Source organism: Apis mellifera, linkage group LG14 (assembly GCF_003254395.2).
Source record: "Apis mellifera strain DH4 linkage group LG14, Amel_HAv3.1, whole genome shotgun sequence".
In the NCBI taxonomy this organism is placed as follows: Eukaryota; Metazoa; Arthropoda; class Insecta; order Hymenoptera; family Apidae; genus Apis; species Apis mellifera.
The window spans coordinates 10,148,790-10,163,622 of record NC_037651.1 but is presented as its reverse complement, the minus strand read 5'-3'; the positions used below and the strand labels follow the sequence as shown (position 1 = coordinate 10,163,622).

At 45.5% G+C, this 14,833-nt stretch overlaps 3 protein-coding genes across 5 annotated transcripts in view; 1 reads left to right on the top strand and 2 right to left on the bottom strand.

The window, feature by feature from the left end:
- The window catches only part of LOC413569 (tyrosine-protein phosphatase Lar), a 202,672-nt gene extending 198,690 nt beyond the window's left edge, over positions 1-3,982 (bottom strand). For both annotated transcript variants that reach the window (XM_026445046.1, XM_026445056.1), the window contains exon 1: positions 3,430-3,982. The gene's annotated coding sequence lies outside the window, so the exon portion shown is untranslated. The remainder of the gene's footprint in view (positions 1-3,429) is intronic.
- Positions 1-14,833, top strand: part of LOC410563 — a 68,429-nt gene that overhangs the window by 14,561 nt on the left and 39,035 nt on the right. The window contains exon 1 of one of the 2 annotated variants that reach the window (XM_026445067.1): positions 10,777-10,951. The exons of the other annotated variant lie outside the window; for it this stretch is intronic. Within the exon in view, the coding sequence (XP_026300852.1) occupies positions 10,939-10,951 (13 nt within the window). The 5' untranslated portion in view covers positions 10,777-10,938. Of the gene's footprint in view, positions 1-10,776; positions 10,952-14,833 lie in introns of those variants that run through there. 2 annotated transcript variants of the gene reach the window in all.
- Blop (blue-sensitive opsin) lies at positions 10,970-13,560 on the bottom strand. The gene is given in 8 exon segments (NM_001011606.1): positions 10,970-11,310; positions 11,392-11,487; positions 11,559-11,716; positions 11,816-11,988; positions 12,069-12,199; positions 12,268-12,483; positions 12,683-12,874; positions 13,135-13,560. Coding segments are annotated over 8 exon segments (1,134 nt in total). The 5' UTR covers positions 13,194-13,560; the 3' UTR covers positions 10,970-11,201.

Here is a 14,833-nt window from a genome sequence, read left to right as displayed (position 1 = left end):
GCAAAGCCTCGAGGCTGTTCGCGTATCCTCGAAGAGAGAGAGAGAGAGAGAGAGGAGAATTGGACCAACTCGTACTCGACCAGCCACCCGAATGCTGAAAAATTCACCGAGCGTTAAAGCGGGAAAGGTCGAAGAGTAAAGAGCAAAGAGCAAAAGAAGCGGTGGAAGAGGATCGTGCTCCTCGTCGCCTCTCTCCCCGGCCAAGGAAAATGAGGGAAGCGCGAAATGCACGGGCAAACGGGATTTCACGGTATCGGAACATCCGTCGAAAGGGAAACGAAAGCGAGCAGTAACATTTGTCACTGGTAAACCTGTGCCGAATCTGCCTTCCAACAACTTAGTTTACCTTAGTCGCTTGTTTACCCGCGAGACGAGAACGAACGATTGCGAACGAGAGAGATAAATAAATAATAATCCTCGCCTCTTGTTACGCGAATATGAAAAAATATCGCGTCGTTTCGGAAATCGAATCGTAACGATTCGATTTGGAAAGAATCGTTCGTAATATCGTTCGACCGACACAGGATTGATACAGGAAAAAGAAAAAAAAAAGGAAAAGAAAGAAAAAGAGGAGGAAGATGAGTTCGTCAACGACACCGATCGATACAATGATTACACGGGAATTACAAAAGTTTAACGGGGAACATTGATAATAAAATTAATGCGACGAAACCAGGCTTGTTCGCTCGAATATCACCCGGTGTTCGCCAATATCGAGCGGTCTGGTCGACACAGTTTTCGATGCGATCGCTAAACTCTTCCCCCCCCCTCCTCCCTTCCTCTCCTATCATTGTATCGCGCTCGCTATTCGTGGAATACAATCTGCGATATTAAAAGTAATTAATTAAACAAATTGGTAAAGTTATATTTCATTTTTATCATCTCGCCCCGAATCGAAGCTTCGAAATTCCCCCTAATCCCCTTCGCGCCGCCTCGATCGACCGGTTATATAAATAGTATAAATAGTTGACGAGTGGTACGAATTTACATGGATCGCGACGACGATGATTATGATTAGAAACCCGATTAAAACCGTTTAGAATTGAAGAAAAGAATAAGAAGAACGTCGAAAAAAAAGAAAGAAAAAGAAAGAACGAGGGAGAATTATCGAAAAGAGCGCTGGAATTGCTACGAGTGGCGCGGTTGTCTCTGCGTTACGTTAATTAAAACACGGATCGTTGACAAAAGAGGTATCAACCTGTGGGCCTTTCTCTCGCGTATTTATAACTCTATGAAAAGTGGAACGTGGAAATTGGAGAAATTAAGAGATCAGTAGGAAGGAACGATCGTAGAACCGGGGGTGGTTCTCGCTCGAATCGCGCGATCGATAGAAGGAAGGATCGATGGATTGCGCGAGGCGTAAACGGCGCGTGTGAACGGCGGAGGATCGATGAACGGGGAGAGGCGGCGCATCCCTGCGTAAGCATTCGCCCGGCCTATGATGAATCGGCCTAATTTCGCGGGCAAAAAGTCACGTAAGCTCGGTAAATCTTGGACAGCGGACTCCGGGGGAGGGAAGGTTTCGGCGGGTAGGTGGCAGGGTGGAGGTAGAGTTGAACCACGAGTGGATAGTCGGGTCGTAGGAAGCGATTCGTAAATCATATCAGCGCGCTCGAAACACACGCCACGCATTCCTGAAACTGTTTGCTGTCGCCTACCACCACCGACCGGCAACCCGGTTTCGCGCGCCTAACACGCGCACACCGACACCGGTGTACGTACGCACCCTCTCGCTCCCCTCCCTTCCGCTGCCGTTCGCCCTCGATCGTGGCCCATGGCGCGCCACCAACACCGACCGAGTCGATCCACCCTCGTAATCACCTTCGGCATTTCGCCGATCAGATTAATGTCGGCCCCTTGCTACCGGCCGACGCGTCGCTCTTTCAACGCGCCAATCAAATTTCATTTCCATCCGTTTTTCACCCGATCCAACTATTCCCGACGTATCGTCATCGTACGTTGGATTTTCTTCCGCCTGGCAAAGTATTCCGTCAAAAATTTATCACGGAACGGACGGACTTTCCACCGATAATTTCTCATTCTTCGCATCTTCGCGACAATTTGCTCCGTGATCCATCCATCCGTGGTTCCATCGTGTCGTTGAGATTAATGTTTTCGAAAGTATATACTCGTATATACGATGAATTATAATCGTAAAAATTTTCAACGAAACTTTTCCTTCGCGAAATGCATCGTGAATTTCCCCTCGCGCACGTTTCTTTAAAAGTGGAATCGTGGAAAAATTAGGGGAAAGAAGTACAGGTTCGATATTAAAACGGACACGAAAACTCTGCAATCGTGGAAAATAAAAACATTTTGAGAAAGGGGAAAAGAAAAAACAAAGAGAAGATACGAAAAAAAACGAATAGTTGAGAAAAGTGTGCGTAGAAAGGAGAGAAAAAATGTTTGAAAAATGTTTTGAAAAAAGAAGAGGTGAAATATCTCGAATATAAAGTATAAAGTTTGTTTGTTACATTTCGCAAAATATATCTCGAAAAGTTTAAGAAAGAGCGAAAGAGAGAGAGAAAGAAAAAAGTAGAAAGGAACCTGATATCGACCGTAGGCGTATACTTTTTCGATTGACGGTTAAAAAAAACCGGGTGTCGCTTCGTTGGTGAAAAACTAGACCTTTAATAAATCTCCCGAGAAGTGACCCGAAAGCCTAGAAGCTAAATAAGCCGAAGGCAACAGGGGGAATAGCTCGTTCGAAACGATACTCGCACGTCCAGGGAATCGAGCGTTCCTTCCTCCTAATTAACATCGGTCCTTTACTTATCCCGTGCAACAAACCCGAATACCGAATTCCGAGAGGATTCGCGGAAATCTGTTCCCGTCACGGAAACGTTCACTGAATCTTGTGAAAATTCGTACCGTTGATCTAAAATATCGACGAGGAGATTTTCGGAAAATTTTGAAGCGAGTCATATTTCAATTACGACTGTACTTACGAATCATCGTTAATCTCGATCGTGCGTGAATTTCTCCTCGACGTGTTTTCATATTTTTCTCTCTCTCTCTCAACAACGATCGAGAAACGATTTGAAGGGTATTCGCGAGAAAATTTCTTAATCGACGATTATTATTAACTAAATTTTAAGCGTTCTCGAAAATTCGTCTCTTATAATCTCAAGCTTGCTTGGTGAAACAACGTTAACATTGTTAAGAGTTCTTGGACTCGTTAACGAGTTGAAACGATTTTACGCGTGGCCATACCACTACTCCTTGAACGGACGTGTATGTAGCTTGCTTCGTATTACCGTGTTTAACGAGACCACGTCTCGCTTGACATTTCTAATTATACTTCCGATAATTATACAACCGATAATTCGAAAGATTTTACGGATCGGAGAAAGTGAATATTTTCCTACATACATATGTATATCTATACGTATACAATATACACATGTATTATTAAAATGATATTCTCACCTGTTTACAGAAGAGTAGAGAGACGGGGTTGTTCGGTGTGCGTTCGAGTAGCGTGAAAAAAAATTTACCGCATCGTTTTAAACGCGTTCGCCAAAGGTTCACGTGCCACCACCTCCTTCCTCGCACTAGCACTGATATCACACCACCACCAACACCAACCACCACTGATATCACCACTGATCACTATCACCGATCCGGGTATCGCCACTGCCACCGTTATGCCGCAACAATTATCGGAGGATCGAACTGTGCAGCTTGCTCTTTGGCGCGAATGTATCTATATTTGGAGAATACGTTTGCCCGTTTCTCTCACGCTGCTACGCGCGCCGTCTCGTCCGAACTTGGAAATACGTGTTCGACCGCGATTCCGCGGGGATGGAAGGTGTTAGAGGGGCGAAGCATGGTGCTCGAATCCGTGAAACATCGTTCCAAGACGCGGGCACAAAAGACGACGGGGGGAGGGGGGAGGGGAGGCACTCGCACTCCACCGAGGAATCCCCTGCGTTGCGGCGAGCACGTTGTCGAACAGTCGGCCGAGCGCGTTCTACCCCTACCGTAACCGGGGTTCGACTAAAGCGAGAACCGAACCTCGTACATTTGCGATAGCCGAGCGCATGCTCTGCCTCTCCTCGTTCTCTCCTTGCTTATTCTCTCTCCCCGTGTGCGTGTGCGCGCGTGCAAGTGGTGCGGTACACAGTCGCCCCGTGTCGCACCTATAAAGGGTGGTCAAGAAAATTCTCGCCGAATCAAAATCCCATCGAGGAAACCGATCCCCCTTTCCCTTCGATTCGCTCCGTCTCAACAACATGGAGATCGGAGGGAAAGCTCTAACCGGACGTAGTCTTCTATCGATATCCAAATAACGAGGTGTAGATTTTTACGCGGTTATTCCTATTCCTATATTTCGTTATCCCGTACTCTTTTCGGATACGAGTCGACGAGGAAAAAGTTGTTTATCTGAATTTCGTCGCGACGAATAAAGGGAGGAGGCGTTTGTTATTAAGTAGGATCTCGTCGAGATATTTCTTTTTTTTCGAGGCTTATAATCGGAAACCTCGGCGTCATGGAATCGTGTATTTTCGAATGCGATCTTTGAAAAAGGTTGGAGAGCGTTTCCCGAAAAATATAACGCGTCATCTGCCGCTCGAGTACATCCCGCTTTAAATATAAGTGCGCTTTAACGTTTTATCAGATTCGTGTACGCGTGAATTCTCCGCGGATATGAAGCGAATAAGAGTAAAAAGAAAGTTTGCGCGTTGGAAAGCGTCGCGATCGAGTCGGGCCGAAATTATATTCGTACGTTTAATCGGTAAATCCGGTTTCGCGAGTTTTCAGCGGTAACTTTTTAGGTTAGGGCCGGTAAGTTGGCTTCAACTTTGATCGCGTAACGCGTGGACACGGAGAAACGCGCTTATTCCCTCTCCCTTCTATCCGTTTCTCCGTCCTCGTTACCTTCGATTCGAAATTCGATGGAACGATTCGAGGAGGAGAATAACTGGGCCGAAGAGGTATTACCGGGTATTGTGATGCGCGCGTGGGGGAGGGGAGGGGAAGGGAAAAAATAGGGAAGATTTCGTAAGATGGTTTTGTTATCGCTTCTCGTTAGCGGATGGCATCGACAAAAGGCGAGTGATATAGGGAACGCGCTTTACGAAAAGAAAGCTCCGCGGCCGCGGAGCTATAATACTTTTTCTTCTGCAACGGTCATTATTCAACCGTAACCCGCCGGGCCCGCGACATTCGTATTTCCGCGCTATTTTCCTCCTTTTCTTCTCCCTCCTTTCCTATATTAGCGAACGCGTAGCTGTACACCGATCGTTTACTCCCCATTACAAATAATGGAATCGAACGTTTTATATCCCCGTTCACCTCTTCCTTACTTTTTCTTTCTACCAATTTTCGGTTTATACGAATGCACCGATACGAATATCGTTTATTCCTTTTCTCGTTTTCGTTCGAACATCGATTCTTCGTATTTATCGGATATTTAAGAAAATACTGCTAATTCATATCGGATCGGAATTGACCGAATGGGAAATATCTTAAATTTGAGAAAGAAAAGAAACGAAAGAAATTTTCGTATCGCAATTTTCTGGAAGAGGAAAAAAGCGTAGCATTACGATATTCTTTCTCCTCCTCCTTCTTCTCTTCGATAGAGAAAGGAAATTTAATCCGACAAAAGGTAAAAATTTCAGCAACCGTGCTTCGCGTTGACGTAGATAGAAAGAAGAAACGGGGGTAGAGGGAGGAGGAGATAAAGAGGTGGTAAAAGACGAATGTTTACGCGGTCGTTTCAACGGGAGAATCCATACCGTTGAAAAATTGTTGTTGATCCTTTGGACGAAAACGAGCAACAACGCGCTTTAGTAGTTTTATATAATATGTAAAACAGGGGGAACGATGCAAATGGAAACGTATATACTATCGCGCTACTTGAGTAATTAACGCCGGTGGAACGTTTGTAATTAATACGGCTCATTATCGTGACCAAGCTCGAATTTCCTCACATCGAATTGTCAGATGGTCGACCTAATTAATCAGTGCCATTTACAATTGGAATTACGCGCGAAACGAATCACCGTTAATTTTATCGCGCGCTAATTAGGAATTACTATCTTTCTTTTTTCTTTCTTTCTTTCTTTCTTTTTTCTTCCGCCAATCACTGTTACCAATCCAGTACTCGATCCGAGTGAAGCGATTTTGAATACGAAACGAGTACATAGCAGCCTCCTCGCGGATCAAAATTACCTTGCCGAACTAGCTCCCAGATCTCAATTTTCTTTCTCCTAATCCGGTATGCGAATATTCGCCATCTTGAAATTCCTGAACCCTCGTGGAAGTTTCGCGAGTTTCCCCGATAAGTTTGTGTATATCGCGGTATTGCAGCTGGCCGAGCTTGCCTAGTTTCCTCGTCCGATCGTCTTCCATCCCTGGTATTTTCCCCCTTGGTTCGAGCTTTCCGTTCTTTGAGCAGCTCCCCGATCGAGGACGACGTCGATCCGAACGAAACCGAAACTCGCGATACGAACGGAGAAAAGAAGGAACGAATTAACGTTGGTTAAAAAGAAAATGGCGGTGGGCAAGAATCGACTCGAGTCGGAGGGGGAAAGAAACTCTATCTCGCCTCCCCTTTTTTCCGCGAAAGAGATACGATTGGAAATTTTGGAAATAATAACTCTTCGAAATAATCGTTCATTAATATTGCGAAACGACGAGACAGAGTTTAGTCTCGATTTTCTGGTGCGGGCGAATTTCCTTTCCGCTCGAAAGCTACGAAGTTCGTATCGCTTGCCTCGATCGAAAATGGAACGTCACTCGCAATTACGTTGGAGTAAATCGTGAAGCGAATAATCAAGTTTTTATTTTTCCCGTGCATCAACTGCCGAGAGAAATGCTCGAATCATCGGTGGGAACGGAAAAAGGAACGGCGTCGTTGCCCGCCTAGCTAGGATAAGGAAAGGAAAGGGAGAGGGAGAGGAAAACTCGTTTAACGAGCGTGCCAGCGAGCTGATACACGGAATACATCTGCAACGAGATGCAAATTACGGACTTTACGGAAGTATTGTTACGGACGGGCGTGCGCTTCAAATAATAAATCGGCGCGATATCGTACCGTTTAATAGCTGGAGCTGTAATTCGATCCCATCTTTGCACGCGTGCGAAAAAGGACGGACGATGAGCATCGATGATGGATCGAAATCCGCGTGGAAACGGATTTCGTTCGTTTCTAGGAATCTAGGAGAGAAATGCTCGGTTGTGGAGAATCGCCGCGTGGCCGGGCGAAAAACGGGGGAATCTCGAGACTCGTCGGCTACTTCCGACCGGTTTAGCGCATTTCGGAAACCGTGCGGCGTAGACGGGACGCCGCGGCACGACCTTCTCTCGCGTCCACCCTTCTCCCGCCCCAACCGGTCCCTATGGCAACGTACTTAAGCTCGCTTTAGTATTTCACCTCGGTGGGAGAGAGAGTTGGCAGCTTTCTCTCCGCGCCTCCCCCCTCTCTCCAACCCCTCGACGACGGCCAACTATTGTCCACGCTGCATCACGCTCGGCCAACTTGCTCTTTCCACTTTAATCAGCCTCTCTTTCTCCGCCATCCTTCCGATTTAACTCGTTCACCTGTTTTCCCTCCTCGCCCGAGTTTTGTCCTCCCTCTTGCGAAACCCTTTAACCGGAGTATCTCTAATCGTCGCGAAACGGAACTCTTACTCTCTCTCTCTCTCTCTCTCTTTTATCGAATTCGCTTCTAAAACTGATCCTGATCCGTTTATACCCTCCCATTGTGTTTTCCGCGCCGCTTCTCGTAATTTGTAAATACACGCGCGCGTCTTACGTCCCTCGACGACACACTTTCACGTTAATACTCTCAACCGCTTTTTTTTTTCCCTCCTCCTTTCATCCCTTTTTCTCCCGCCGTGTAATTCCCTAGAATCGGACGAGCTTTCCTCCCGCCTTCTTCACGCGGCTTCCTCCACTCTAAATTTCATTTCTTCTTATTCTTATTCCTCCCTTCTTCGTTTAACTCGTTTTTAAATTTTCGATTCGATTCGGAAGAAGAGGGGAACGCACGCACGAAAGAAAGAAAAGAAGAAACGAATCGACGCGGAGGAAAGGAAAGGGTCGCGTTTCGATGGAAATTCGAGCGGGAAAAAGTGGATAAAAGTAACAACGTATATTAGAGATTTTTGCGGCATCGGAGATAAATGGTTTCGCCGTGCCGATAAGATCGTCCATAAGACGATGGGGGCCGGTTGGGTAAGCAAATTCGAACGGAAGTTTTATAACTGAATTCTATTTGACGTTTCGAGTGAAATACGGGATTCGAATAGGGGGATTCGGGAAGTCGCGATTCGTTCCGCCGTTTCGAAAGGACGAGCCGATCATATTCCCGGTGAATAATAGTCGTGGCAATCGTCTGAAGATCTAAAGATCCCACATTTTTCTCTCTCTTTCTCTTTCTCTTTTTCCCTCCTCTCTTCTCTTCGTCCGCGATCGCGAATACTCTCTCGATAGAGATCGATCGAAAAAGAAAAAGGGAGAAAAAAAAGGTAACGAAACGGCCGATAAGGATAAAATTTATCGCTCTTGTTAATATACATCTTGCGCGGACGATGAACAAGAAAAAGACTTATGTATAGCCCGCCTTAATGAGCACTTTGGAGTTTATTACCTCGTGCTTTAACCGGTATTAAGACAGCTTTAAAAAGAACGATCTTGTAAAACGAGGCATCTAACCGCTATAAAACACCTGTCTGTCCCCCGTTAATACCTCGACTGTCTGTAACGCGGATAATTCTCAAACCCCGTGTCCCCCTTCGTTTCAACCGTTTCCTTTTCGTAACGCGAAAACGGGTCAAAGGAAACGAACGAGGCTGTTTTCTTCTTCTTCTTCTTTTTCGAAAAAATTCGAGAAGAGTCGGAGAGAAGCAGAAACGGCGAACGCGTATTTGCAACCGATATTAGATATCGAACCGTGACCCGGGGGAGGGGGAAGGGAGGGGTCAGAATGAGATGCTACGACAATAAATATATCCCACCGTCGGCAGCCATAAATCCCGCGTAATTGAATTTTCAACATCCATAACTGGTCGTCACCGGCGCGACCTCAGGAAATAGGATGGGATGTATCTTAAACCGAGAGCGATCCGTTCCCTTCCACTCCCGGAACGGCGCAATCCCTTCCAAGACCTGTTCGATTAAAACGCCGCCTTTGCTCCTCCTTTTTTTTTTTTTTTTTTTTTTCCCCGACTTCAACGATTCTTCCATGTTCGCAGACTGGAACAATTTTTAATTCGCTCCCCCAAACCGATTCCCTCTCCCTCCCGTTCGCGATCCCTTGCTCTTTTTTTCCTCTTCTTCTTACTTTATATCTGCTCCTCTTGCTCCACCCCCGCGCGATTCATTTTTTTTTTTCGATTCTGAGAAAACGAAGGATTCCTTTGACGAGAACATCTAATCAAGGATTTCTTCGAAGCCGCAATCCTTCCTTTTTCTCCCACTGTCGAATCGAACTCTCGTTTCTCTCTACTCGTTTTTTCTTCTCACATATTCCAACTCTTCCTTTATTCCCGTAATCTCTTTCTCGCGCGTTTCGTTTTTCCGTGTCGGAGGGGAAAACTTTGTCGCGTGTTTGGAATCGATCGAAATCGCGCGTGAATCGGAGAGGTTACGCGCATTTTGCGAATCTAAATTTGGAATAACGAGAGAGAGAGAGTTTTCGGGGAAAATATATTTTTTTCTCCGTCTCTGATCTCTTGAATGTCCCGAATATCCGGAAAAATCCGCGAATTCGTCGATTTGTGAGTTAAGCGGCGAGATAACGCGAGAGATCGGGGGGGGGGAAGTGTGACGTCAGAGATTACGGATAAGCCCGGGGAACGGCGAGAAACAAATGACGTACTAACTGCATATTAACCGAACTGTCGGGCTATCCGTTGACTCCGCCTACTGACTCCGGGGAGCCACGCGAGTGTACCATCTACTACACGGCAAGAGTACGTACTACACAATTCACAAACGGGATACAAGCACCGGGACTAAACTTTCGCCGTTGCATTTTACGCCCGCGTAATCGTCTTTCTCGATGAATCTTGCTACGATAAAGACTATTATTCGAGCGTTGCTTCATCGATATCTTCTCTCCCAATTTCCTCTCGCGAATCGTTCGTTTCGGCCGATTGTACGGCAAAATACCGATCTCGTCTACGTTTTTTCTATCTTTCGTCGAAATGTATAATATATATCGTCTCGTGTATTCGCGAATCTGCGTAATAAAATAATTTTCTCTCTCTTTCTCGTAAAATATCACCTTCCTGATGATAATCTTAAGAACGGACATTCTAAAAGAGTTAAGGGGATCGAGATAACGAGAATGTAACAAGATCCTCTCAATTTTCTCGTAACAAGCACCGGCGAGAAGTATTTCTTTTTTTTTCCCCTCCTCTATGCGCTAAAAGATAAAAAGAAACGAAAGTTTATATGTCGCGGGGAGTGGAAGCTTTGTTTAATTAAAAAACAAAAAATTTATCGTTCTTTATCGGATTAGCATTCGAAAATAAAAATCTCGTAAATAAATCGACTATATTTCAGAAAGGGGATTTTTTTTTCCAATTAAGTTATAATTTTTCTCCATTTTCTCTTGATTGAGAGTTCTTGATGTTTTTATCGCAGTATTAGTTATAATTCGCTTTAATACGCTTGATCGTCGCGCGTTCGCCTTCTGCGCAGAATACTGCGCAGATTATTGCGCATCCTTTTGTGCGCATTTCGAGTCCAATTAACGTCAACATGGCATTCGGAATGAGAGGTTACGTTTCGGAAGAGAATTAATTTTCATATTTTATATACGTGGTGTAACGTGAAAGTGAAATAATATATCAAAAACGGAAAAATAATATAACGCGTATACGTGTAGTGATAATAATGGTGGTAGTAATTGTACAGGGAAAAGGATAAAAAGGGAGTAAATATGATGCGCGTAACGAAAAACGCGGGAATCTGCAGGAATGCATGGGGAAAAAAGGTAAGAATAAACGAAACGTTTTGCTCTTTAATAATGCTTTAATAATAAGAGTACAATCGTTATTATCCGTGCTACGATTGCATTTTTATACAATTTCACATTACATAAAATCTTAAATTTTAATATTTATTGATAGAGATAAGATCAAAAAAACGCAAAATCAAGGTTGCACTTCTCCTTTTAAGTGCGATCTCGATCAAATACCGAAAAAACAACCTATATAAGCGCATCAAGGTTTAGAACGTTCGATTTATTCGTCTGTTTTGATTTTCTCAGTTTGGGCAGATGTAGCGTCAGAAGTCGTTTCCGGCTCGTGAATGCCCATCCATTTGCATCGTTTTTGTAATTCTTGTCGATACCTGTGCAGGGATAGAGAAAGAGAGAGAGAGAAAGAGAGATATGATCTCGTGTTTTCGAGGATATCGCGACGAATTATTTACCTCGGATGATTGATCGCGTAAATCCATGGATCGATACAAGATACTGTTTTGGCGAATACAGCAGGTAACATTGTGGATACAGGCGTTAAAAGTTCCCTGGAGCGAGAACATATCCATCGTTACGCCGCGGAAAAAACTTACGATTTTCAAGGAAACGCGATAATTACCGATTGCCGTATACGCCTATCAAAGCAACGGTTGCGTACGGTGTCCAAGCTAGAAGGAAAAGGAAAAAGATGGTAAATGCTACTTTTGCGATTCTCACTTCGGCGCTTCTCTCCTTGTCTTGATTCGATACTAATGACTTCACGTTCATTTTCTTTGCCTACAGAGCAAACGAATAAACGGTTCGTTTTAGAGCAGGGATAATAACGTTACGCAAGAGTAGTTGATTAATTATGTTAAAAATATTGGAAATTCGTACCTGCTCTCGTAGCATTTTTTCGTGATTGCGAATAGAGCTGAGCAATCGAGAATAAAATAATATGATAAAGATGAGAGGAATCACGTAAGCCCAAATGAAAATACACGTGACGAAGACCTTCGTATCCTCGTCGTCCGTAAGGAAATCGAACGAACAAGTGGTGAGAAAGCCCTCTGGAAACGGTAAGAGCGACGCGTAAGGCAAAAGTACGAACGTTGTCGAACGTTTCGAAAAGAGAAGTGGAATTTGTTACCGGTAGTGTATCGGCCCCAAACTTTTAGTAGCGGTAAAACAGTGAACGGTGTCACCCAAAACCACGTGAAAGCGATGATTACCGCGGCTTGTTTCGAGTTGAGTCGTCCATCGATCGGGCAGGAAATGGTTCTGCAAGAAAGGGAGGATTCGATATCTATCGATTCGTAAATAATAAACGAAACGGAATAATCGTAAACCTGTAACGGTCAAATGCGATGGCAGCATTGGTCATAGCTTGTCCCATGCCAGAAATCGAGCCAAACACCGAATAGACATCGCATCCGATTTCCCAGCCAATCATACGTTCCATAAAACTGCTGATCACGAGCATTGGCATTTCAAAAGCCATTATTATATCGAATATCGCCAGGCTGACTATGAACATGTTCGATGGGGTCCTCAGTGATTTTGATCTGGAAACAACGCATCCCGTATTGAAACGAAGTAGTCGGTAAACGAAATCGATCGGTAAATACGATGCGCGCGCATAACGACAGTCGGTACGCGTTCGTTATGCCACGGATCGATCCACACAAACGAGCATGAATTGCACAGTTTCCTCGACAGATGGCAGCACAACGACTCGAATCGCGAATTAAAATTCAAACTTACGTGCTGAATATCCATATGACGCAGCAATTGCCTACGAGAGACATTATTAGCAGCATCGAATAGATGATCGCGAGTCCGATGTGAAAATGTTTTCCAGGTGCTGGGAATGCTCTCCAATGGGGATGCACAAGATCCGAATACTCCGGCGGTACGTTCCATCCCAAAAATTTTTCTCGCATCGACGGGACATATCTGGATGATGGATAAACCAACAACGTTTATTTATAGTATACGTTTTTAATACATTTATTTTTATTTTTAATATAACGTTTTAACGTTAAACACTGCGCGGACGTAAAAACCGTGTTGCGTGGCGCAACGTTTGCCAAAGAAACGTGATCATTGTTCGTTTCCCGCGAGAAATGGGATATTTATATGGAAAATTGGGTGAAAAAAAAAATTGGAAGAACGAAGAAGAGATAGAGAGATAGAGAGAGATTACGTGTACACACCCTTCCTCGGCGATGAAAGCCAACGCTTTACCGGCGAGAGTCTTATTATGCAATAACATCCCGGCACGGTTCAAAGTCTTTACGATCGGTATGCGGGATCGGTATTAATTCCAGGCGGCACGGATTACGGTAATTCGACGATAGAACGTCGAAGCCGATAGAAGGATATCTTTCGAAGGATTCGATCGATCGATGGCGAACGTTGTTGCGAGCACGACGAACGGAAAGGAAGGAGGGGAGGGAGGAGAGAAGGGAGGAAGGAAGGAAGGAAGGAAGAAAGAGACAGAGACAGAGAGATACGAAGACAACAATACGGGAGAAGGGTAAAGAGTTTGGACAACACCGCACTGGAAAAAAAAAATGAACAAGGTGTAACGCGCACGACCTGAAGTGAGGCGCGGTGATGAGAGGGTCGTGGATACGTTCCGCAACTCACTTGACTCGGTTTATCGAGATCCTTTCCTTTTATACGTACGTACGACGATTCGTGATCGGGAATGGCGTGCCAGTTGAGAGCTTAATTCGATTTGCGATTTACGAATAGGAGAAACCTTTTGTTTAGCTGAGTCTAGTTGGTCACGCGAACCGATCTCGCACGCTCTTCGCGACGATTCTTTAATCTCCGATCAAGGCTGGAAGAAAGAAAGATGGGAAAAAGATGGCGAGACGCGTCGGTGGATGGGGATACGGATACGGCTCGTCCCATTGTTCCCGTTCGAAAAGTTCGTCGGAGGGTAAATTACGAGGAGTGGAGAGAGAGAGAGAGTGCGTGCGCGCGTGTATATATATACGATCGGTCGGACGCGTGCTGTCAATCTCGTAATCAAGGGCCCGTTTTGTTATCGGTTTAACCGAATAATGCTCTCTCGAACCGATCGAAAATTCGGAGGAATGGCGACGCACGTCGGTCACCGTCCTCCTGAAATTTCACGCAGCGTGCGTCGGTGTCGCGTCTCTCCCTCCTCCTCTCCTCGCGTGCCGACCACCCTACCTGCGCCATTCACCATCCGCCGCCCATCGGCCGCCGCAAACCATTTTTACGCGCGGTCACCATTTGGCGGCGTGCGAAATTCATCTCGGCAAGTGCAGTCTATATATACATATATATATGTGTGTATCTCGAAGCTTTCGAAGCTGGCGCGACCGCACACACTGCCTTGGCGCATCCACCGGATTAAATCATAAAATTGTCCCGGAACGGAGGCGGAATTCCACTGATTTACGAGAATGGGCGGCGTTGGCGCGTACACTGGCCGCCCGGTATCCGTTGCGTTTCCATCCGCCGCTGCCCAGTTAGCCGGCTGGCTGGTACGTTGCCTCCGCATCGCGGACTATCATCGGTCGAGGACCACGCATGGGCCCCGATATAAGCTCGCCCGTGCGAAAAGATACAGTAGCCGCGTTTTCCGCGCGGATCCGAGAGCGAGGCGAGGCGGAGCGAAGCGAAGAAACGGGGTGACGCGAGCACGGGATGGGGGAGCAAGAGGCAGCGAGAGCACGGGACGTTTTTCACGATTCAACGGATATATTTACGAGCTTTGTTCGCCCGTGTAATTCCCGCGACTTATAAAGCGTTCCTCCCATTGTCAGCGGTGAAAATCCAGCGGGAAAATTGAATGACAAACAATGGGCCCAACCGAGGCCGATTATGGTAACAATGTGAGCGGAGCGACCGGTGACGCCGTTTTCTCCTTCCTCC